This window comes from Schistocerca nitens, chromosome 4 (genome assembly GCF_023898315.1).
Source record: "Schistocerca nitens isolate TAMUIC-IGC-003100 chromosome 4, iqSchNite1.1, whole genome shotgun sequence".
Classification (NCBI taxonomy): domain Eukaryota; kingdom Metazoa; phylum Arthropoda; class Insecta; order Orthoptera; family Acrididae; genus Schistocerca; species Schistocerca nitens.
Window position 1 is genome coordinate 619,822,703 of NC_064617.1, and position 25,372 is coordinate 619,848,074.

General features: G+C 41.3%; 1 protein-coding gene across 1 annotated transcript in view; it reads left to right on the forward strand.

The window, feature by feature from the left end:
- The first annotated feature begins 429 nt into the window (after positions 1 to 429).
- The window catches only part of LOC126251695 (membrane-bound alkaline phosphatase-like), a 50,046-nt gene continuing 25,103 nt past the window's right edge, over positions 430 to 25,372 (forward strand). Inside the window, 3 exon segments of the mRNA XM_049952283.1 lie at positions 430 to 481; positions 7,816 to 7,905; positions 16,187 to 16,407. Of these exon segments, the coding sequence (XP_049808240.1) occupies positions 7,833 to 7,905; positions 16,187 to 16,407 (294 nt within the window). The 5' untranslated portion in view covers positions 430 to 481; positions 7,816 to 7,832.

Genomic DNA, 25,372 nt, shown 5'->3' on the forward strand with positions numbered 1-25,372 from the left:
TACCGACTTCATGTGTTAGGTTACAAAACAATATGGAAGGGTGGGAAGAAGTATTTCTCGATTTTTATTTATCTTGTTATCGTGACTTTGCACATATCTGTCTGTAATTTTCATGACAGGTGGGGATACAAACGTCACTAAATGTTAATTGTGGACCTGGTTATGAAATAAAGTCTTTCGAGAGGAAGATTTCAACAGTAAGCTCGGATCAAGCACCAGTAAATTTCAGCGTCAGAGTACATCATGAACCTGATATTTGTCCTGGAAGTTTTTGGGATTCACGGTATTTGCAAGTTAAGCTGGCACGGCAAGCCTACGCACGACGTGGGCGGGAAGACACGCATATAAGGCGTCCGGGCGCCATCCTCCACGCCGCTCCCCGACGCCGACACTTCCATCATGGTGCCCGCCCGGCGCACGCTGGTCCTGCTCCTGCTGGCGGCAGCTGCCACACTCGTCCAAGCCCGCCCCGCTGACGAAGGTAAGCAAGACTTCCTTCCCTCTCTTTCTTACCATCCACCTCTCTGTCTCTCTCTCTCTCTCTCTCTCTCTCTCTCTCTCTCTCTCTCTATCTCTCACTCTCTATTCCTTCTATTTCCATCCACCTCACCTCCCATCTGCTATTGAAACAAATGGTTTTATATTTCTTTTGAATTCTCCCGTTCAGGACGCGTGGCAGCTATATCGATCAAGTAGGCTACGGTATTTGCTTCTAACTCCTGTTTCCTTCTCTGTTCGTTAAATGTGGTCCTCTGCATATCACTACTTTCTTCAGTTCTTTTTGCACATGACTCGTTTTCTTCCTTTTTTGAGTTAACAGTCTGGCTCTGGTTCTGCATTGCATTCTACTGTACAACAATGTCTTCAGTTCTGCATAAACATCAATTTCATATCTAACATAGTATTATTTTCATTTGCAATGATTTCTCTCCACAATTACCTTTCCATGTTGGTTTTCACATTATCCGTGGTAATCTCTCACCTTGTTTCAATACTTCGTCTTAAATCTCGCGAAATTTCCAGACGTATTATTCTACTTTACATTATTGTTTTTCATCAAATTAAGTTTATGTAAAGAATATGTAAATTTTCATTTCATATCTACGAGAGTAACACTCTTAATTTTCAACATTTATTACAATACATACTATAGTTTCTTTTTCCAGTTGTGATGGTAACTATTCATTACCTGTTGTTCTTGAAAACAGTTATGACTGTGATTTCATCTTACAGTGTTTCCCTACATACTTGTTCAGACTTTTCAGTTGCTTGCCGCAAAGCTTCTAAATCACCACTTACTATTACACTTAAACGTTCGTTAACATTTCAGATGTTGCTATTTTTTAGTGTTGCATGCACACTTTCAGCAACATTATTAATGTCCAGTGTCTCCCACATTGTTGCGCAACGTTCTATTTCTTGATGTTGTACGCACGATTCCTGACGAAACGCAGTTACTTATTTGTTCTCCTTGTGGAGACAGACGGAAAATCGAGCAACTGCAGTACTTTTGAGAGCTACATTCTCACTAAGTAACGGTCTTGTGCTTCATATAGCTATGGTAAATTTGAGGCTTTTGAAAAGAGAACTGGACGCTCTGGGAACCTGCTATAGGAGAAAGTATTGCCCTGTAAGAATGAGTCCCTGAATCTGCTCTGCTCCTTTCTTATCTGTCAAATACTTGCATTTTTAGCTGCTTGTAAATGGTTTCTCAGTCTGTACAAAGAAGAAAGTTTAGAGAGACAGCTTTGTATTTACTTCCAGCTCTCGTAGAGCTACTTTACCTCAAAAACCATAATAATCTATACTTTTTTTGTTTAATCGCGACGATTTGGTCACTGATAATTTCCAATCAGTGGAAGCAGTATGTGGTGAAACTTACGGTTGATGATAAGGCAATTGGAGACGAAGTATTGTTTCGAGTCGCATTAAAATGTGGAAGGAAATCGGCAATATCTTTTCAAGGAAATCGTTTGTCATTCGGCTTAGATGGCTCTAGATGGTAGAATGGGAACTGGAGCCGTACTGCTACGTGAATGAGAGAGACAGAGAGAGAGAGACAGAGAGTGATATCACGCGTGCCCTGTCGATAAGGCACTGTGAAGATCACCAGGTGATACAATTTTCTGTTCCATACTGTTGAGACGAATCTAGACGTCAATTTCTTCCGAATAGTTCTACACATGTAATCTTATTTTCTGTTAATGTAAATGTCTTTCATTGAACCCACTTTCAACCTACCACAAACGTGAAACAGTATTATTATCGAATCCGAACTTCACGTTCAGTTCTTACACACTTCAGTTCACAATGAACGCCATCAGAGCAAGAAGGGGGTGTTTAACCTTAGCTAGCTCAACTTGTCCTACAGAAAAGAAAATGATATTACGTAAAAGCGTATGTATAAATGTAGCCCCATAACGAAGTAAAGTATTATGTACGCTGATGTGTATCTATAAAGGTAGCCCCATAACGAAGTAAAGTATTATGTACGCTGACGAAACCATTATGACCGCTTGTTCAGTTGCGTGTTGATCCACCCTTTGCAACGTTATTTAGCAGCGATTGTGCATAGCATGGATTCTACAAGTCCTTGGTAGGTTTGTGGCGGTATGTGGTATCGGAATCTTACATATTTATTTTTTGAGTCATATTCTACCTGGTCTGATGCTGCCCGCCACGAATTCCTATCCTGTGCTAACTGACTTATCTCAGAGTAGCACTTGTAACCTACGCCCTCAATTATTTGCTGGATGTATTACAGTCTCTGTCTACGAGTACAGTTTGTACCCTGTACGGCTCCTCTAGTAGCACGGAAGTTATTCCCTGATGTCTTAACAGATACTCTACCATCCTGTCATTGTGTGTCTACGCTTAGGTCACCCAAAAATAGCACCCAATAAGAGTCCTGGGCGGTTTTCTTCCAAGTTCAGTTCAACGGAATTTAGTGGCCAAGATATCAACGTTACTTCAATGTCAAGTTCCTCAAACCACCGTAGCACTATTATCTCTCTGTAGCACGGGCAGTTGTTTTGCTGGAAGTTGCCATCGCTGTCCGGGAAGACATCAAGCATGACGACATGCGTGATGTGATGCCCGCATAGTCCACAGCTGTCACAGTGCCTTCGATTACCACCTCAGGTCTCATTTGAAATCAGATAAATGTCCCACATTCCATAATACTGGCCCCACCGGCCTGCGTCCGCGGTACACTACATTTTTCCAGCAGCCATTCGGCTTGATGAAGGCGGATCCGGCCATGACCATCGACCTGGTGTAAGAAAAGAAACGAAAGGAACGTCATTCACGCCACCACGTGACACGTTTCCATTGCTCTACGTTACAGCCTTGATGCGTGATGACGCTGTCCCCGCTGCGGTCGCAATTGGCGATTTTTTTGGTTGAACGTAGGAAAACGTGAGGGCCCTCCGCTGTGGAGCCTCATGATCAATATCGTGCGCTGAATGGCGTGCTCCGAAGCCCTTGCGCCTGCACCACCGTTGTACTCTGACGTCATACATGCCTCAGATCCGTATCTATCCTGACTTACCTAGCTGACAAGCATCCTGTCTCCATATACTGCGATGAACTGTGGACACGCAACCCTTCATCGCCTATTCGTGTTTTCGCGGTCCTTCAGCCACTTTTCTCAGACGCTCCTTCTCAAACGCTGTCGATAGCAATTTAGCCATTGCCGAAGCCTCTTATGCCTTTGGTTTTCCAAATTAGCGGCCAGTCATCGCTAGAATGATCTCACATTCGCCTTTGTTTCACTTACGTGCTTTCCTCACTGCGCCACGAGCCCGCAACACTTCCGGACGACATTCAGTCTCGCGTTGGGTAGTAGTCACAATGTTTCCGCTCATCGGTGCAGAATACCTCGTCTAGAACAAGCGAGTAACGTAATCTCAGTAAGAAAATAATGAATAAACTGGTTAAAACGAGTCTTTCGGCCAGTGAGCCCATGGTGGCTTCTACTACGTTTCGGGATTCCTGCCCAAAGGTACGATGATTTGAAAAGCCTAGTCATTACTCATAGCGACATACGAAATAACTGAATTTGGAAGCGAGGAGCAGCATAGTTGCTAATCATGAAACTTGTTAGTATAGATACTTACCTGTCAGAAATCGAGATAAAAGTTGGGGCTGCGAGACATGTAGCCAAAGGGAAAAGCCGATCATAGTTGTACAGGCACAGAATGGCTCACCATGCAGCTGTGAGATTTCAGTGCAATGATTAATGCTGTGTATTATTGACTCATGTCCAATTCCTAACCTGGAAGAACTAATGTCAAAATTAGCTCGTGGTTTGAACTGTGTCAAACTGGATCATAAAGAAGCCTGTTTGTAAATCCCTTTGGATAAAAGCACACAAAGATGTATGATGATGAATACTCGATTTGGTGCATGCCATTACAAATGGTTACCCTTTGGAATAGCAAGCAAACCAAGTTTGTTCCAGCAGTGTTTAGAATACTTAATGTGGAAAGCTCCAAACACTGTGCACTACCTTGGTGACATATTTATCAATGGTCTCAGACACAACTCCAGAGGAACCCTTGCAAAATTTTGAATGTTTTCTAAATTCTACAAGCAGGAAATCTGTAATGCAACAAAGACACATGCATCTTATTTCAAAGCGAAGTACAGTACTTAAGGTACATATTATCTGCACATGGCATCAAGCCAGTGCTGCAGCACACTAACACCAATAAAAAAACTTCCTGCTCCCATAGACTTTAGGCAGTTACATTCCATGTCAGGACAAATAAATTATCAGCAGAAGTTCCTCCCATATGCAGCTACCATCAATGAATCACTGCACAAGTTTTTATGAACTGGCATTAAACAGAACTGTAACAGTGACTGTCAACGCATGCTTAATAAATTAAAACAGTTTTTGCGTGACTCCAAATGTCAACTTCTTAACACTTCGGGGTTGTAGGTTCAGAAGAAGAACGTTTTGAGCACAGTGTTGTCTGATAGCGAATCATGGACAGCAGGAAACCGGAACAAAAGAGAATCGATGCAATTGAGATGTGTGCTACAGAATAATGTTGAAAACTAGGTGCACTGACAAGGTAAGGAACGCGGAGATACTCCCCGGAATCGCGGAAGAAAGGAACATATGGAAAACTCTGAAAAGAAGAAGGAACATGAAGACAGCACATGTGTAATGATATCATGGAAAAACCTCCATGCTAATTGAGGGCAAACTCTGTAGACTGGAATACACCCAGCAAATAACTGAGGACTTTGGGTGCAGGTGCTTCCGTGAGTTGGTGGTTGGCGCTGGAGAGGTATTCGTGACGGGCTGTATCAGACCAGTGAAAAGACTAAAACAAAGCAAAAAATAAGAAACAAAACTGGGCATGAACTATGTGGGGCAGTCTAGTTCCCTGTTCTGACAGTTTCCTCTTTTGTGATTCACTCTTTGCTGCGGTAGGACAGAGCCAACCGGTGTATCATCTAGTTGGTTATTTAGCCCGACATCTTCACCCTGAGCTGTGGATCCGGAACAAGTTTGCCATCTAGAAAGACTTTCGATCTTAATTTCTGTTATGCCCTGGATGAGTAAAGGCAGTCGTTTGGGCTTTAATGTTTTCACCTTTACATTCTGTCACCTATTTATGGGTTCACACGCACAACAAAAATTCTTCATTTTTTTTTGTCGTCTAAAAATTACGAATTTTCAGTCTATGTTTCTGTCTAAATTTGAATACACTGCTGGAGTCTGCATAGGAAATAGAAATTAGTTAACATCAGCAAAATTCGTTCATATGAAACGTCTGGTTTTTGATAATGAACTACGGAAGTTGTATATAGGTGCGCAGACAGAGTGTGTATTCCCTTGACTAAAAGTTGCCATCACTTTGTGAATGTGGTTCACAATCCGTAATTTGAGTCTCTCGACGAGTATTGTTGACAAGCGTCTCCTCCGCTTCTGAATATTTCGCCGAACGTTGCTGTAGTCCTGTAAATGATATCTTCACAGCAAGTTTTCTGTAATTCCTTAAGCCCCACAGTACACGGAATGTCGTGTCTTGCAACCATGTGGTTATTCTATCTTAATGATATAACAGAACAGCCATATCTCTCTGTCCTTATCTGTTGTTTGCTGCAAACTGTGGCACTGTAAACTGCACGCAGAGAGATTAATACAGTCGGTGCCTGGATGACCTGCTCTTCCAGCTTAGCGCATAGAGCGCTTTCTTCGAGACAGAGTCGTCAGAGAGGGTCGTACAGAACCGACGCCCTGGGTTATCGACCACTGTCGGAGGACAACGGTCGGCCTGAACGTGGTTTTCATGCGATAGAAGCAAATGACTTTTTCTCAATCTCCCCTCCATAAAAATTTCACACGCAATAGTTACAATACGATAACACTCCAAACGTGCTCGATTCACAGACACATCACGTACACATGTTTCGACCGTTACGTTAACGGATACGTGCGGTGGAAGGGAAAGAATACTTTCACAATGTTAAAGTAACTAACTGTCAGACTTTGAAATAAAAAGCGAACGTTAGGACCACAGAAAATCTCTTCGACCGAATTCTCTTCTCGCAAGAATGGCATTGGCTTATTTAGAGAGAGAGACAGAGAGAGAAGGAGAGAGAGAGAGAGAGAGAGACAGAGTGAAACAAACGAGGTACCCTCCGGTACTATAAGAAGCCTCTACATCTCGATTAAATAATGATTACGACGACCGCTAAGTGTCTGTAAGAAAACGTTTCCTTTCGCCTGATGTTCTGAATAATAGGCTGACAGCGCCAGATCAACTATTTTATGAGCCTACATCATGATCTTCACCTGTGGCGGAAGATACGTCTTATCTTGGTTCACCCTTGTATTAAAATAATGACTGCTTTCTACCTAGCATGTCCTCTGATAACACAATATTTTCAGTATTGTCATCTATCTACGCTTGCGTGGTCCTGTAAACATAATTTGAAAATGCGATCCACCGTTATGTTGCTAATGGAAGTTCTGAATTCGAACAGTTTTTAAGAGGAAAGGTTTACATGTTTCAAAGATTCAAAGTAGGAAGTTTAATCTGCAAAACACACAACAATTAAACACTAACCGACGTCGTTTTTTGCTTCTTCGTGGCGTACTTTCTTTCTGTCAGCAGTCATTTCATTGTGTCACATGTTAATTTACGACACATCTAAAGTGCCTACTAGCCAATTGGAGTAGGGTATTTGCGTGAGAATCTATATTTGAAACTCGTTACAGCCGTTAGTATCGCCACTTTAAGAAGAATCAAGAGAGACAAAATATCTCTGGAAGTGTTTTTGCTGTTGGAATAGAGCTCTTTATGAAGGTGGTGTCTATACTGTTGTAAAAACAGCTGCTTGATTTGTTATTTATGCCCAATCATCAGTAACCATGTTGCTTCCTTCTACGGAGAATGTTCCGTCATTTTTTATCTCGATGGTTTTCCTCTAGTCTTCAGTACACTTAAAAACCTTGCGCCTAACTGTGAATTTATTTTCTTTAATACTTTTCATCACTTTTACTACTTAATAAAGACAGAGTCTACTTTGAATAGGAACGTTCGTACACTTCGTTACATTCCTAAGAATGGACTGCAACCCATCTTTGAGTCACCATCTAACACCAGACATAATTAATACCATGAGTATGAAATGACTCCGATTCAGTAGCTGAACTCGTATCCAATTATTGTTGGAAGCATTAAGAATAAGCTGTAAAGTGGTCCATTTCGAACTGTAATGATTTGGAGTTTTTACTACAAGCAGTCGCCCTCTCAAGTGTTTCCTCAGTGGTAGTGCTTTGTGTGTTTCCAGATGAGCTGGGCCGCCAGATGCACCAGTTCACACCCCGAAGAACAGGCCTAAGGACCTACGCATCGACAGTGTCAACATCTGTGGAAAGTCGTAAGTAAATGGAGTGTTAACTTGTCTTTAAGCTCTTGCTTAAGAAACTACTTTAAATGAATTTTTCTTTCATCAGATTTCATAAAGTTAGTAAAGCAATATCAGTTTCACAATATTTTTGTCTCTTATGTTGGTTCTGGGATTTAAGCTGAATATTTATCGAGGTGTTCATATCACATAATACAGTAACAAGCTTTAGATTAACGAGAAAATTTCCCACACCTGTTTAGTTCCATATCATTGTCCATCTGCGCTAGAAATCTAATGCTGTGCGAAAGAAGAGATGTTTTCGCCTGTAGTTCGACATGCATCTCTATATTTTGACAGGACAGACACTAGGAGTCTGACATATTATGCTTCCTTTCCACTGACAGCATATGGGATACTGTGGTGGGCTAAGTCAGTTAGTGTAGAAAATGTTTTGCCAGATTTTGGGTACATGGAATTCCTTAATCCTTTCAGATCCTCTGGCTACAGCTGTGTAAGTTAACTTTTACTGTCTCTTAGCTGCAACAAAAGTATTTTTTCCCAATGGAAACTTTGCAAGTTTATCAGTGCGCTGCTTCTTGTGACAACCATAATAGGCGGATGTGGTTAGATCGCTATATTCCACGGTATAATTGAATATTGTTTTGTTATTTTGCACTGTAATTATTGAATGCTCAGTTTACTATTTATTACAGTAGAGAATATTTTGTAATTAGTTATTTCAGTCCATAAGATATAACCAAGTGTACAAAGTACGTTTTGAAAACGGGTACACATTTTTGTATAAATATTGCATCTAAAATCATTAAATAATTACCTAAGAGCATTACCACGTACAGAAAAATTTTCCTTGCTGCATAACAAATTCACGTTCGAAAGGGTTAAGTCATTAGCAGCGCCCCTTCAGTGAACAAAGAAGAGGCAGAGAGAGAAAGACAGACAGAATTCATGTCACGAACAGGTACTTCACAACTATTCGAAAACTATGTGGTTGTGAATAACGTTCATTTCGCATTTAACAATGAAATGAACAACCTTAGCTGCTTACAGGCGTTGACATACGTGTACGGGGAGTGATGAAAATGTGGGCCCCGACCGGGACTCGAACCCAGGACCTCATGTTTACAGGGCAGACACTCTATCCCTATGAGCCACCGAGGACAAGAAAGATAGCGCGACTGCAGGGATTTATCTCTGGCAACCCTCCCGCGAAACCCACATTCTCAACGTATGTCCCGCACTACATTCGTTGTGCCCCCGCCCATGATGGATAGAGCGTCTGCCATGTAAGCAGGATATCCCGGGTTCGAGTCCCGGTCGGGACACACATTTTCATCTGTCCCCGTTGACGTATGTCAATGCCTGTAAGCAGCTAAGGTTGTTCATTTCATTGTTATTTCATTCTAACGAGCTGCTTGGTCACCGATGGTATGTGTTCTTTCGGACATGTCCCCTTTATTTCAACATCAATCTGTTAGTGACAATTTTTGTGGGTAAAGCTGTCTATAACGCTGAACGCAGTTGTATTTATTACGACTTTTCTGCTACTTCTGTCATCAGATCATAGCTTAAAAAAATGGTTCAAATGGCTCTGAGCACTATGGGACTTAACAGCTATGGTCATCAGTCCCCTAGAACTTAGAACTACTTAAACCTAACTAACCTAAGGACATCACACAACACCCAGCCATCACGAGGCAGAGAAAATCCCTGACCCCGCCGGGAATCGAACCCGGGAACCCGGGCGTGGGAAGCGAGAACGCTACCGCACGACCACGAGATGCGGGCCATAGCTTAAAATTCATTTTCATCTACTCCCCGCGAAATTGCAGACATAGATGAAATGACTCTAGTTGTGTCGTGAGAGATTTAGATATTTGTTTCAGCAACTGGAACCCTTTCTTTACTAACATACCCAGCGTGTCTGCTGTAATGAATCGGATTTCTGGGGCGGGACTACTGAGGGAGAGCTGACTACGAGGAAAGGATTGAATATTAAACGGAAGAGTGACATCTTACGAGTCGGGACGTGGAATGCTAGACTTTTGAACGTGGTATGGAAGCTGCAATATCTGAAAAGGGAAATGCAAAGGCTCAGTCTAGATGTAGTGGGGATCTGTTAAGTAAATTGGAAAGAACACAGGGATTTCTGGGCAGGCGAGTGTAGAGTAAGATCAACAGCAACAGAAAATGGTGTAACACGAGTAGGACATTTTATGAACAGGAAGGCAGAACGGAGATCGAGATCCTATGAACAGCTCAGTGATAGGGTTGACAGCAAAACTACACTGATAACAATCGTTCCGGTGTACATGCCGACGTCGCAAGCAGGAGAAGAAGAGAGAGAGGAAATATATGACGATATTGAAAGAGTAATTCAGTAACAATACTCACAGGGGAGTGGAATGCAGTTGTACGGGAAGTAGGGGAAAAGTGTCTTACGGGAGAATATGGGCTTGGTAGTGGGAAAGAGAGAGGAACTTCTGCAACAAATTTCAGTTATTGTTAACGAATAACCTGCTGAAGAATCACGATAAGGAGGAGGTAAACTTGGAAAAGTCGGGAGACACGAGAATATTCCAGTTAGAGTAAGTTAGATTACATCGTGGTCAGGCACAGAATCCAAACCAGTCCGAAGACTAATCCGACTGATGACTCGAAGAATAAATGAATAAATAAATCAGATTATTCCGCCTAAAGTCCCTGATTTTAAGAATGTTTCGTACAATCGACGGAGGATTCCAGTACATATGTATTATACACAGCTAAACCTTAAGTATGAGCTGTTGTCTCTTCTCCGTCAGAATCGGGATTGCGTTCTGTGTGTGTGTGTAAATCTGACCCCAATGTTCGAAGTAGGACTCGAATCCTAGAGCTCTGTTTCGCGCAGTATCAACGTCTCCACGAGACGACGACTGTTAATGTAGACACGGAGATTGAACACAACTGTAAATACCTGTAACCTCATACAAAGGGGGAAACGAGAGTAAGATTTTTGCTATCGGAATAAAGCTAATATTGTTCCGATGACTGCTTCCCGACGACCTCTTGCTTATGTTTCCGTTTGGCCTGGGTAGACTATTGACTACCCTTGTCTTCATCTATCGCCTGCGCTCGGGCGTCCTACGAATACACGTGACTAGGAACGCGTCAAAACAAAATTCTTAGCTCTGAGGTGTTCACGCAACCTCCTATTTTCTCTCGCAGCATGGCGTTAGGCTTATTCAGCTCTCTGTTTGTTCTACTTATAGCATTTTGGAGCATCTACTTTTAGTTCCTCTTAGTTGTTTTCATAACGCATTCAGCTTTTTCAAGTTTCCAATCTTCGTTGTTAATAAATTTGGAGTAAATTGTTAATATATGATAAGGCACTTTACCCAACTCAGCAAGTTCCACAGAAACATGTAACAACCATGCGTGTGTTCAATTCAGTTCCTAAGCTATGACTAATTCCTTTCTCCTTCAGAGAGCGAATAGTGCCGTACCAGTTCCCAGCTCGATGACAGACGTGTGCAGACAAGAGAAACATGCATGGCGAGAAGCCGCCTATGGTTTATTAGTTTAGTATGAATGACACATATCTCTATGCGTGCAGCATATGTGGTACAAAGAAAGCAAAGGCTTCGTAATTTGGCTGAACTCGAATAATATTTTTAAGGTTTTAAAATATCAATGCTGCTTTTTCATTTTCGCTTTTTACCCACAGTATTTTTGCTTTTCTTAAATCGCCAGTTTATCTTTGCAACGATTTGTATGCTTGTACTATGATCGGCTTGGATTAGTTGTAACAAATTCTTTAAGCGATTACTGTATGACATATTTCATATCTTTGGAGGTCCATTTGGGCCATCAGACAATGGAAAATGTCTCGGACGTCGAACAACGGGTCGATATAGTTTTGAACGAGATTTCGCCATTATGTGTTTGGATTCTACTCCTGCATTTCGGTTTGGGAGGGAGACTGATCTACTGGACTTCTTGCTTTGCCTGGTGTTTCTACAGTGATGAAGATTATGGGTGAGATATTTTCAGTTATTTGCGTGCTGTTTAAGAATCAGGGTAGAGTTTATTTGAATCACGCATTGTAAATAATTGCCCAGTTATCGATCAATCATTCTGCGTACAGAACTTCCAGTAGTATCCTTCGGCATGGGAAAAATAAGGTTCTTAGTTTACTTACTTTTCGGGAAGTACAAACTGATTCTTAGATCGGGTAGTATCTTTTCAATCCATCTTGCAGTATACTCAAACCTATGATTCTCTTCCATATTGTAAATTATTTATTGTACTGCTAGAAGTTGTGTACTTCAGATACGCAGATTCGTTACATTTTCGAGAAAAGCATATTGTGTTAGCTACATTGAGAATTTATCTTGGCTTCATGAACTTGCTTGGAACAAGAGTACCATAAGGCTGTTTAGCTAACAGTCCTGTAGTCTCAACAATACTCCGTGTCTTCCAAGCCAAAATGTTAGCATCTGTAAATGCTTCAAGGCCACCATAATCTCCTTGATTGCCCCATACAACAGCAAGTATCCACCAGGTACTACCTCCAAACACTGCTTGTACATCACAGATAAAGTTCAGATGGAGTCCACGAAAAACATTTGGACCTCCAATCAATTGCTGTTTATTCATACATTTTCTCTGATTATTTTGTTAAACGGAAGTAATTTCGTTTATTATCTTAAGTGACATAGCTACACATTGTCTCGCCGCCATCTTGCTGACGCTAATTGCTTTAGTCCTCGTTACATCTGTGTTCAAATTTAGCACGCACAGTTAACTGAATTAATCGTATGCTATGACTGCAAACTGTGGTGTGCGTGCTGTACACACACCATTAGATTATTTGACTTGTCGCTCTAACGAAGTAGGCGAGTGTCAGCATTATGTCTCCTGGTCTTATCGTGGCGTGTTTATCTTCTGCCGTTAGCTCAGACGATAGAAATGCCACTTGCACGCTTAGAGTAGCAGATTGACGGTGACCATCTTTAAACAGAACTTGATTAATTTTCACACACATTTATTAAAATAATAAAGATCATAAACCTTACTTAACTTGATTCTGGATGCTATTTACAATTGACAATCTGAAGTTCCTTTGGTCTTATTCTCACATATCTCTGATACTTGACAATGTGTCTATGCATTTATCTTCATGGATATGTACAGGAATATGGTAACCTTATTAGGCGCAGACTGAAACTTGACTATAGACTGGTACAGACTAATGCAGACTAGTACAGACTGGTGCAGACAAATGCAGACTAATGCAGACTGACTAATCGGAGGTCTGTACACTCGTTATAATACCTTGCTCGTTCAGGTATCACTGCGCGAGTGTGATCCGCGAGGAGAAAAGGTTCCACGTTAGCAGTAATCTCATTGGCTGCGTTACATATTAATACGCGGATCGGCGGAAGCAGAATTTGGTCCGTCTCTAAGACAGCGCCATCTCGTAGTGCGCAGACGGACGACCGCTGCGCCTGCGCTGTTGTGCTTAGCGGGGCGCGCTCTAGTGGGAAAGTTGTGTACGCACTGACTACGCGGAACTATGTACACAACAAAACCATCAGCAATAAACATACTGGTCTCTGCTTGGACTGCCGGCCGCGGTGGCCGAACGCCGGCACGGTAGCTCAGCGTGTTCGGTCAGAGGGTTAGCTACCCTCTGTAATAAAAAAACTGAGTGAATGGGTCAACGAAGAACAAATTCAACGAACAATATAGAACAATATGAGACAAAAAAAAGCGGTTCTAGGCGCTTCAGTCCGGAACCGCGCTGCTGCTACGGTCGCAGGTTCGAATCCTGATGTCCTTAGGTTAGTTAGGTTTAAGTAGTTCTAAGTTCTAGGCGACTGATGACCACAGATGTTAAGTGTGATCCGCGAGGAGAAAAGGTTCTACATTAGCAGCAATCTCATTGGCTGCGTTACATATTAATACGCGGATCGGCGGAAGCAGAATTTGGTCCGTCTCTAAGACAGCGCCATCTAGTAGTGCGCAGACGGACGACTGCTGCGCCTGCGCTGTTGTGCTTAGCGGGGCGCGCTCTAGTGGGAAAGTTGTGTACGCACTGACTACGCGGAACTATGTACACAACAAAACCATCAGCAATAAACATACTGGTCTCTGCTTGGACTGCCGGCCGCGGTGGCCGAACGCCGGCACGGTAGCTCAGCGTGTTCGGTCAGAGGGTTAGCTACCCTCTGTAATAAAAAAACTGAGTGAATGGGTGAACGAAGAACAAATTCAACGAACAATATAGAACAATATGAGACAAAAAAAGCGGTTCTAGGCACTTCAGTCCGGAACCGCGCTGCTGCTACGGTCGCAGGTTCGAATCCTGATGTCCTTAGGTTAGTTAGGTTTAAGTAGTTCTAAGTTCTAGGCGACTGATGACCACAGATGTTAAGTCCCATAGTGCTCAGAGCGATATGAACCTTTTTTTTCGATTAAGTTTACAAGAGGAGAAATATAAGTCGTCAGATATTGTTCTGGAAGACTGAGAATACGATACAGTGAATACAATGCAGTGTTCTGTTATATTAGATGTATGTTGTGTGGCCCGCTTCATAGCGAAAGGGTTTACATTTCCAATACAATATTCAGACTTTTTCTTAAACTATGTTCTGATCTGTATGGTTAAGAGAAGTGTTTGAATATGCCGACAAATTGCAGGGACGCTTTCCTAACTGAAAATGGAGGAAAAAAATTCCAATGAATGTGTGTTCGGAAATGCATCGTCGCCACAGAAGATGGCGCTGACGCATGACAGTTCCTCTAACAATATGTCGTGTGTTCCTCGTGTGTTGTAAGTAGTGTGATTTAAGCGGCAATCTGCAAGCAGCAGAATGGTCCAGTATTTATGTCAGGAACAAGCCTAGATGGTTTTTGTCTACGGCCAAGCAGATGGAAAAGGTCGAGAGGCAGGACGGCTATAGCAAAATAACTACCTTCACAGACACCAACCGCATCATACAACATTTCAAGCCCTTTTGGGGCGTTTGAATGATCATAGGTCTATTCAGATAAGACGAAAGTGCAAGGAGGCCGCTGTGCGTACACCAGACTTGGAGGTCCGGGTTCTACACAATATTGAGACGAACACTAATACAAGCTCCAGCAAATGGCCCGCCAGCATGGTGTAAGCCAAAGAACAATTGTGTGTATTCTGGATGACACTGCATCCCGTGGATGTCGCTTTGAACATCTTTCGTGACGTGGATGCGATGCAGCTCTGCAGCCTACTGTGGTGCTGGACAATCTGTTGTCGTTTCACACACACCATCCATTTCTGGACACATGTTCACAGGACCTTTATCCTCCATTTCCAGTCAGGCATCCGCCCTGCAGTTTGTCGGTTTTATTAATGTTCTTTTCCAGACTAAATATAACGATTACAGACACAAGGGATCATGCTTATAGCACGGCTTTTAGCTGTAAGCTGAGAGCATAGACATCATACAGTATGATTCAGCTAACCCTACCTATGTGTTTTACGTAACTAGGCAATACCTTAAAAAACAACGACCGAAATTTCCGTATTCTCTCGCTCGCTATGCGCAAACTATTAGACGTACAGAAAAAATGAGCGGGTCCTTTTTGTAGGAAATTTTTTGTAGTTAAATTTTATACAGAGGCCATAGTTTTCGAATTACTTATGAAAAACGTACAAAAGTTACCTTCAAACGCGTTTTACCTGAATAACTCGGAGGCCGTGGCCTCCAGCAAAACTTATCCTAGTAAAAAATTTAACTACAAAAAGGTCCTGCTCATGTTTTCTGGATAATTGCACTTATCAATCGACAGAATATGAGAATCTTATACGTGGTTGATAAAGACAGTGTGGGTGACTGAAAGTTATAGCTAGGAGCGTCTGAATCACCCTGTATAATTTTTGTACTGGTTGTTGCTGAATGATCAGCTACTGTTTGGCTGATATCTAGTTGCGCGAAAATCATTTGCGTTACGATTACATTTAGTATGTATAGGTGTTTGTAGTTCGTTAAATATTTGTAGATAAATCGCGTTTCTAAATTGTTTCCTAGAACATAGTTATTCACATATTATGGCACAGCTGATAGTGTCGGCCTTTGTTGAACTGTAAATGGTAATAGTTCATTCTCATTATATGTCACAGGCTTAAGAAGTCTTCCAAATTCTGCATTCCGAATGACAGGTAAGGTGAGCTAACTACGTTGCAATATGATACCTGTTGTTGGTGCTGGCAGATTATTACTTATTGGTGAAGCTCAGATTCTGTCTGACAAGCCGAACACGCCCACAGGAGCCCCGTACTGGACCCTGCGGGCGCAGCAGCGACTGGTGAAGCGTCTATTCGCCTCCCAGGAGCGGCGGCCGGCCAAGAATGTGATCATGTTCCTGGGCGACGGCATGTCCATAGCGACGCTGACCGCCGCCAGGATGCTGCTGGGGCAGAGGCAGGGCCTGTCTGGCGAGGAGGCCCAGCTCAGCTTCGAAGAGTTCCCCAACGCTGGACTGTCCAAGGTCAGCATTTCATACAGCGCGCCTCCATGCATCGTCGATTACATACACACGTATTCTAAAGGCTAATACTTTGTCGAAGCAACCACTTTCCTCCGTTATTGCCTGTCAGTTTCAGTTCCATGTAATTGTCGCATCCTGGCCTCTTCTCGATGCCTTCGAAGAAAAAATTACTGCGAAGCAGTTATCCGAATGAGACGGAGATTGGTTGAGTGGTGTACTTGGACAGATAAGCAAATAACTTAAATTTCAAAAACATTGCATGATTTTTTAAATAGAAAGAGCTCAACGAACTGAACATTCAGCAACGTCTTCATCCTACTGTGACCGTTATGCAAGGTGTTATTGGCCTAGGCATTGACTGAAACAGTTGTTGGATGTCCTCCTCAGAGATACTGTGACAAATTCTGCCCAATTGGCGCATTAAATTATCATATTCTTAAAATGGTTCGAGGGCCCTGTCCGCTGGCCAACTATGATTTGGTAAATGCAAAGACAAGCGGTAGAAACAATCGCCTTGTACGAACGGGCAATATATTGCCGAAATGTAAGCCCAGGTGGCTTGTCATTAGAAACAACGAAACGGGGAGCAGAATATTGTCGACATGCTACAATGGTGTAAGAGTGCTGCAGATGACAACCAAAGAGGTCCTGCTATGAAACGAAATGGCACCCGATATCATCACTCCTGGTTTTCGTCTTCTGCCTGGAAATTCATTGACTGGAGTAGAATTTTCTTTACCGATCGCGCTTTGAAATGAGCCCCGATGACAAGTGAAAACGTGTTTGGAGACGCCCTGGACAGAGCTGTGATACCAACATGACTTTCGCCCGCCGCACGGCCCGACAACCAGGAGTGATAGTCAGGGATGCCCTCTACGACCCACGAACAGCACAGGGGTACGTCGACGATATTCTACGTCCCATTTCGTAGTCCTTCACGGCGAGCCATCCTGGGCTGACATTTCAGTAATATAATGCCCGCTCGCCCACGATGAGAGTTTCTTCTTCTTGTCTTCTTGCTTGCCAAACTCTACCTTAGCCAGCAAGATCGGCAGATCGCTCCCATATTGTGAAAGCTTGGAACATTATGGGCAGACCCTGCTACCGCCTCACGGTTTTCACGATATAACGCGCCAGTTTGACAGAATCTCTCAAGAGGACATCCAACAACTCCTACAGTGAATGCCAAGCCGAATAAGGGCTTACATAAGGGCCAAAGGTGGACCAAGGCGTTATTGGCTTGATCAATTTGTGAAGTATTTTCTCTTGGATAAACCATCAAATTTTTCTGATACTGTAATTATTTCTTTGTGTTACATGTACATCACATCTACTGATTTTCATCCCATTTGGATAATTCCTTCTGTGGTAAATTATTTTTCTTTTCTTCTTTTTTGCCTTAGTGTGTACTATATCCTCGGCGGTCATATTCCTTTCTTTACCAACACTTTCCCTTCAAGGATAGTAATTATGAAGGTGTGGTGTCTGATGACTTGTCCAATAATTTCTATTTTCCTCTTATCCATTTGCATTAATAATCTTCTCTTTTCATTGATTTCCCTCTAGATTTCCAGATTGCTTTTTCTATCCGTCCAGCTTGTTCTTGTGATTTGCAATTATATCCACATTTCATCTGCTTCAAGTACATTTCCTTAAAATTTACTTAGAGTCCAACGTTCATTTCCACAGAGCAGTGTATTCCGTACAAATGCTTTTCCAAAGGATTTTCTGTCGTCTGTATTCACATGTTTGCTGGTTAAAATGATTATCTTGGTCATAAATGCCTGCTTTGCCAGTGCTACCCCTCTCTTCATTTCCATTAAGCATGTCCTGACTACTTTATTGTAATACTGAGATAATAAAATTGTTTTACATTCTCAGTTCTCACTTTATCAGGTTTTTAATTTGTTTTAATGTCTCTCACATCTTTTTCTCTCCACCATTACTTTCCATTGGTTAAGAGTGTCTGATATGACTTGCAACATTATGTTCATTTCTTTTTCGGAGTAAAAAAAAATCTTGTACACTGTATCATTTTACATTGCCTTTTATTCTCTTAGGCGTCTCCTTCATGATCTGAATAGGATCCTCAATGGAAACAGTAAATAAGTATGGGGATGCTTGTCTAACACCTATCCTAATTTTGGCCTCTTCTTCTAAGTTACTGATATTCAGTTTTTTGCTTTGTGTTTGATACAGTTGATTAATAACTCTTCTATCATGCGAGTCAAGTCCTATTTTTTCATAATTCTAAAGAGTGGTTCCCAGTTCTCATCGTCAAAGGCTAGTAATAAGTCAATGAAGGTCAGGAATTTTTTTTTCATGTCCTCCTTCTCTCCAGCAGGACGTGCGAGGCCAGAATTGTTTCTCTTGTTTCACTGTCTTCTCTAAATCGAAACTGATCTTATTCAGCCTACTTAGCTACTTTTCCTTTTACCCTGATTTTAACGATATTCAAGAGTAATTTTGAGGCATCTGATTACGTCTTAGCGTTCAGTAATTGGTCTACTCAACTGCCTATCTTAGGTATGGTAAGGGTGCTTCATTGTGTGAAGCCTTCTGACATGATTCCCCTTCCTTAGCAGTCATTTAGTGATCTGATTAATTGATTTTGCATGTTGTTACCCAGATTTTTCAGCAATTTTACAGGAGCGTCATCAACACCAGTTGTTATTTCTTCTTTGAGAACCCAAAGGCTCTGTTCAAATTCATGTCTCATGATTCAGTACACTGCACTTCTCTTTCACACTCATTGATATTCTCAACTAAATCACTTTCGTTCTTGAATCCCTTATTATCGTACAGTTCTTCTATGTATTCTTTCCAACAAGTAAATATCTCATCATCTTCCGCCATTAATATCCCCTCTTTATTTTTAACTCCTATTGATGTAGTTCTATGTTTATACTGAAGGGCTCTGATCTTATAAATCTAACCCCGTTCTCCCCTTTTTTCGATCTTCTGTGTCTTTAGCAATACTTTTAGTACGTTTCTCTTTTGATTTTTTACACTTGGTTGTAATGTGATTATAATTCCTGTGTAGTCACTTATACTGTTTTCGTTCCTGAACTTCTTCCTTCTCTGCATTTGATTTAATATTTGTACTACCATCCAAGATTTCCTCTCTTTTAGTTTCCTTTTTCCTAAGACCTCATTGGTTACTTCCATTATTCCCATCTTGAAATTATTGCCCTGTACTGGCTCATCACTTCCATTACGTACTTTATCGGTTAATTTTCCAAAAGCCATCCTTATTACTGCTTCTTCTCCATGATTATGAGGAATTTCGCATTAGCCATGCACTGGAGAATGACTGTTTGTATAAAATGTTCCACAAATGTCGAAACTATCCTAATGCCAGAAGAATGTGCAAACGTAATACTTTTGGCAAAATCTGCTTTCAGTAATCGCTTATTTAAGGGCAGTCGATAGAAATTCGAACACCAACCACAAAGAAACTGTGGAATAGTTCCATTCAAAAGTAATCAACTCGCCCGCCAAGACATTTATCGCAATGGGAGACGAGATGATCCATTCTTGTTTCGTAGAATGCTGTCGGCCACTGATGGTTCCACAGTCGTACGAACTCTTTCACTTTCTCATTCCACTAAAACAGACGTTCGCGCATGTCTTTCCTCAGCTCATCAAAGATGTGAAGTTCACACGCTGATCGATCTGGGTTGTACGGAAGATGTTCAGTGTTTCCTAACCACATCGCTAAAGATTCATTAGCCTTCGTCCGATTGACAGTGTGGGGGCGGGCATTATTGTGCAACAGTATGATTCCGTCCGACAGCATTCCTGAGCATTCTGACTTTAAGGAGCTCCACATTTTCTTTTCTGTGAAGTGTCTTCATAGCGCTCGAGGAAATCGACGTGCAGAGCTCCCCCGCAATCGATAACGCCCGTCCCCACACTACCAGTCGGACGGAGCCAACGCTTCGGCCATTTGTTTGGGGAACACTGCAACATCCTCCGTACAGAATATCTGGAAGTACAAAATATGATTTTCTTTTCCTAAGTTTTGCAGAATATTGTTCTGATAACATAGTACAATAGGGGCACATCAGTTATAGCCGCTAACAGATGGACAACCGCACCCAATCATGCACTTCCTCGTTCGGATCGTTCACCGTCTGATTTTCACATCTTTGGTTACATGAAGGAAGACATGCGTGGACGTAGGTTTCAGTCGGACGTGTAAGTGTAAGAGTCAGTGTGATCGTGGATCCGTCAGCGGCCGACCGCATTCTATGGAACGGGAGTTGATCGTCTCGTGTCTCAGTATCATAAGTATCTTTACGCTCGGGGTGATTACCTTTGAATGGGACCATTCCATGGTCCTGTTGTGGCGGGTGTTCGATTTTCACTGTACTGCTTCTCATAGATGATCCAGAGATGGGAGACTTCGCAATTTAGAATGACAGAACAATCTAAAAAATTAGTTTTTAATATAGAGTTCTCGAAAGTCACGATTGCCTACCTGAAATAATATTTGGTATGTCTCACCGATTATACGATGTCATAAAAACAATTTTGAAGAAAAATTAAGAAAAGAAACTCTTACTTAGTATTTGCAAATGTTCTTGAATGTAATCGTACCGTGAGAAGAAAACTACTTATTCTACCTTCAGTTCAAATTAAACTTACTTTTTTTCAATTTTTCAAGTGCACATTCATTCATCTTTTAATTTGTAAATAAATATATGTAGAAACTGTTACAAAAGAATGAACCGAGTATTTGCCTGATTTCGATGTACTCTGATAGACATTCAAAATGTTTTGCAGCTTGATTTTTGCGTGTTCGGAGACTCTCTTCAAAATGCACTTTTAGTACCCATAGTTCTCTACAAAGATGTCCGCCTTCTTAGCTGGGTGGTAAGGAGCTTGCCTCACGTGTAAGCGGGCCCGGGTTCGATTCCCGTCCAGGTTGGAGATTATCTCCGCTCGTTGACTGAGTGTGGTGTTATCCTCATCATCGGCACGCAACTCGCCCAATTTGGCGTCGACTGCAATGACTTGCACGCGGCTGCCGCAATCCCCAGGATGGGGCCTCCTGGGTAACAATGCCATACGCTCATTCCATTTCCCTACAAACACAAAAGCAAAGGAACTTTTCCCAAATTCGATGTTACTTCATTTTTCGATATAGGTCGTTACATACACACAGTGTCTATTATGCTTTGCAAAAAATTTTGGGTGTTGGCCAAGGAATAATGAGAACATATACCGTAACTGAAATAAGAATTTCTAAAATAATTTCGAAGTAAAGAGATTTTTATAAATTAAAATTATTGTTGTCCAAGGCAGACACGGAGAACTTTGGCTGTAGTACAATAGTAAGGTTGTTAATTTAAACAGCATACACGCCAGTTCGTCACAGAGATCTATGTCTACATCCACACTCCGCAAACCACTTGACAGTGTGTGACAGAGGGTACCTTGAGTACCTCTATCGGTTCTCCCTTCTATTCCCGTCTCGTATTGTTCGTGGAAAGGAAGATTGTCAGTATGCCTCTGTGTGGGCTCTAAACTCTCTGATTTTATCCTCATGGTCTCTTCGCGAGATATACGTAGGAGGGAGCAATATACTGCTTGAATCCTCAGTGAACGCTTGTTCTCGAAACTTCAACAAAAGCCCGTACCGAGCTACTGAGCGTCTCTCTTGCAGAGTCTTCCACTTTAGTTTATCTATCATCTCCGTAACGCTTTCGCGATTACTAAATGATCCTGTAACGAAGCGCGCTGCTCTCCGTTGGACCTTCTCTCTCTCTTCTATCAACCCTCTAATCTCTCTGATTTTATCCTCATGGTCTCTTCGCGAGATATACGTAGGAGGGAGCAATATTCTGCTTGACTCCTCATTGAACGTTTCTTCTCGAAACTTCAACAAAAGCCCGTACCGAGCTACTGAGCGTCTCTCATGCAGAGTCTTCCACTGGAGTTTATCTATCATCTCCGTAACGCTTTCGCGATTACTAAATGATCCTGTAACGAAGCGCGCTGCTCTCCGTTGGATCTTCTCTATCTCTGCTATCAACCCTATCTGGTACGGATCCCACACTGCTGAGCAGTATTCAAGCAGTCGGCGAACAAGCATACTGTAACTTACTTCCTCTGTTTTCGGATTGCATTTCCTTAGGATTCTTCCAATGAATCTCAGTCTTGCATCTGCTTTACAGACGATCAACTTCATATGATCATTCCATTTTAAATCACTCCTAATGCGTACTCCCAGATAATTCATGGAATTAACTGCTTCCAGTTGCTGAACTGCTATATTGTAGCTAAATGATGAAGGATCTTTCTTTCTATGTATTCGCAGCACATTACACTTGTCTACATTGAGATTAATTGCCATTCCCTGCACCATGTGTCAATTCGTTGCAGACTCTCCTGCATTTCTGTACAATTTTCCATTGTTACAACCTTTCGATATACTACGGCATCATCCGCAAAAAGCCTCAGTGAACTCCCGAAGTTATCCAAAAGGTCATTTATGTATATTGTGAATATCAACGGTCCTACGACACTCCCCTGCGGCACACCTGAAATCACTCTTACTTCGGAAGACTTCTCTCCATTGAGAATGACATGCTGCGTTCTGTTGTCCAGGAACTCTTCAATCCTATCACACAATTGGTCTGATAGTCCATATGCTCTTACTTTGTTCATTAATCGACTGTGGGGAACTGTATCGAACGCCTTGCGGAAAAGAAGACCACGGTATCTACCTGGGAACCCGTGAGATAATATACCACGTAAGTTTCCGCAACATTTAGTGTTTTATTAACCTCAAAATCATTTCTGAATGTTTCTCTGGAGGTCAAAAAAAAATTCGTAGATACTAAATCTCTGACGAAAAACGTTTTGTTACTGTTAGTACACAAAACCATTATTGAATACGTGGTCCCAGCAGGAATGCAAGGAAATCTGTAACAGATATCTGAAGATGGTTTAGAAAGCTGTATTTATAACAGCATAAGAATATTAATATCCTCTAATAACATTTCTATTTTTGTATCTCAACTTTATTCAGTTCGTCACTACATATAAGTTAGTTTTGTTTTTAGCGTCGAATAGTGTCAGCATACCAGAAACACTTATTCATAAAATGTGTTTACTTTTGGGTTCTTCATTCAGTCATATTAGTTTTTAAGTTCGTCTCTTTTCTTCAAGCATGTTCCAGGCAATGTGGTATTTAACTAAACCGTGAGTAGCTCAAACGTACATAATTAAATATAAAGGCTGCCACGTTTTCTCAAGCAGTTGTTGTAGTTGATAAATATGTTCGTTCATATTCAGAGGTGTCTTTTTCCTACGACTTTTCTCATGATTTTATAAAGAATATGAAGGTATATTTTGCCTGGATGACGATTAGAGTACTTTCATACAGCATATATTGCATGAACGTCGTGATTATTGTGTGCTTTCGTGTTCAAATCATCAGTCGTTATCGTAACTAATGTTACTTATTTGTGTGTTTTCCTTCCTGTTTGGCGCTCGACTTGCATATGAGCCACATAGATGGAAGCTAGTATTTTGCGCCATCGTTAAGACATTTTTATTTATGCACTGAAAGTGAAATAAGTGAGACATTTAAATTCCATCAGTATCAACTGGACTCTAGAACCAATCTAAAAGCTGTGGAGGTATGTTTGCATGCACTTATGTGATGTATCTGGGTTAAGGAACAGCTAGGAGCGTACTTTAATACAGTTGGTCCGTAAAATGCACTGTTAGTTCGAAATTCCCAACGAGTGATTGAATAGATGCCGTGTTACCTATTAAGTCCACAAGTGTTCTTCTTCTAACAGACGTTATCTCAACGGAGGTAGGCAGTTCTGTTTGCGTAATTTAGTACGTGTGATCCGAGACGCCCCCTCTAAACTAAAACCTGTCTAGAGGCTGACTGGTGAAATAATGGAATAATTACTCGTACATGCCACATCATTAGTCACAAAGAAGGAGAAAACAAAAGAAAAAATTAAAATTCCTAAAATCTCAACTGCCTTCTCAGGAAAAGGCCTCTAACAGTGTAGCCTTCTCTTTCTCTGAGAATCATAAAAGTGTTTTTCCATCGGTAAAGAATTTTCAGACAACTTACTTTGGAATAGCCGAAATATTACTACTAACTGCAACGAAATGAAGGTCGAAAGTAAATGGGACCACAATATCTTTCTGTAAAATATTCATAGAAAGTGGTATAGAGCTTAATTTAGAAGTTAAACATTCACGACAGGTAACGTACTTGGAAATTTGTTGTTTGGACGCTTAAGAAATTTATTTAAGTTTGAACATCTCATGCTGATAATTTATGGCCATAAATATCTTTGAGTTTTTGATTTAGAAATTTATTAATTTTTAAAAGATTGTTACTGGATAGCAGTCTGTTTTCTAGTATTGTATCTTTATTCGATTTTTCTAGTAAGGCTATCAAACCGAAATTGTCAGCTGTAAGTCCGGCGTAAATTCAGTAAAGAAAGCAGAAATAATGGTATGAGATGTATAATCTATTCTCTTATATATCTTGCGATATTACCCCTTTGACTTGGTGGATTTACTGTAAAAATACTATAGCAGGCATAGACTGGCATATTACAAATGTTTCTTAAAACAAATAGCTGCACTTACCTGATTGAACAAGTTTGGTTTATCCTATTAATTTTTAGCAGAAGTCACAAACTCAAAAATTTCATGTGTTCTACGAAAGACTTATTCAGTATGAGAAAAATTAGATGAATGGAGACATTGGTATTGATTCAACTGTCATATTGTTTATTTTTTAGGAAGATTAACAGATCCTCCAGCATGTACAAATGGTTTAGGTTTCTATGGATATAATGTGGTGCTGGTTCTGCAGTATGAAACTACAAGGCAACTGTGGCACTATCCTACTTAAATAGTGGTACAGTGGCTAGTGTGAAATACCTTACGGAAAGATATTTTTGGAACTGCTTACTAT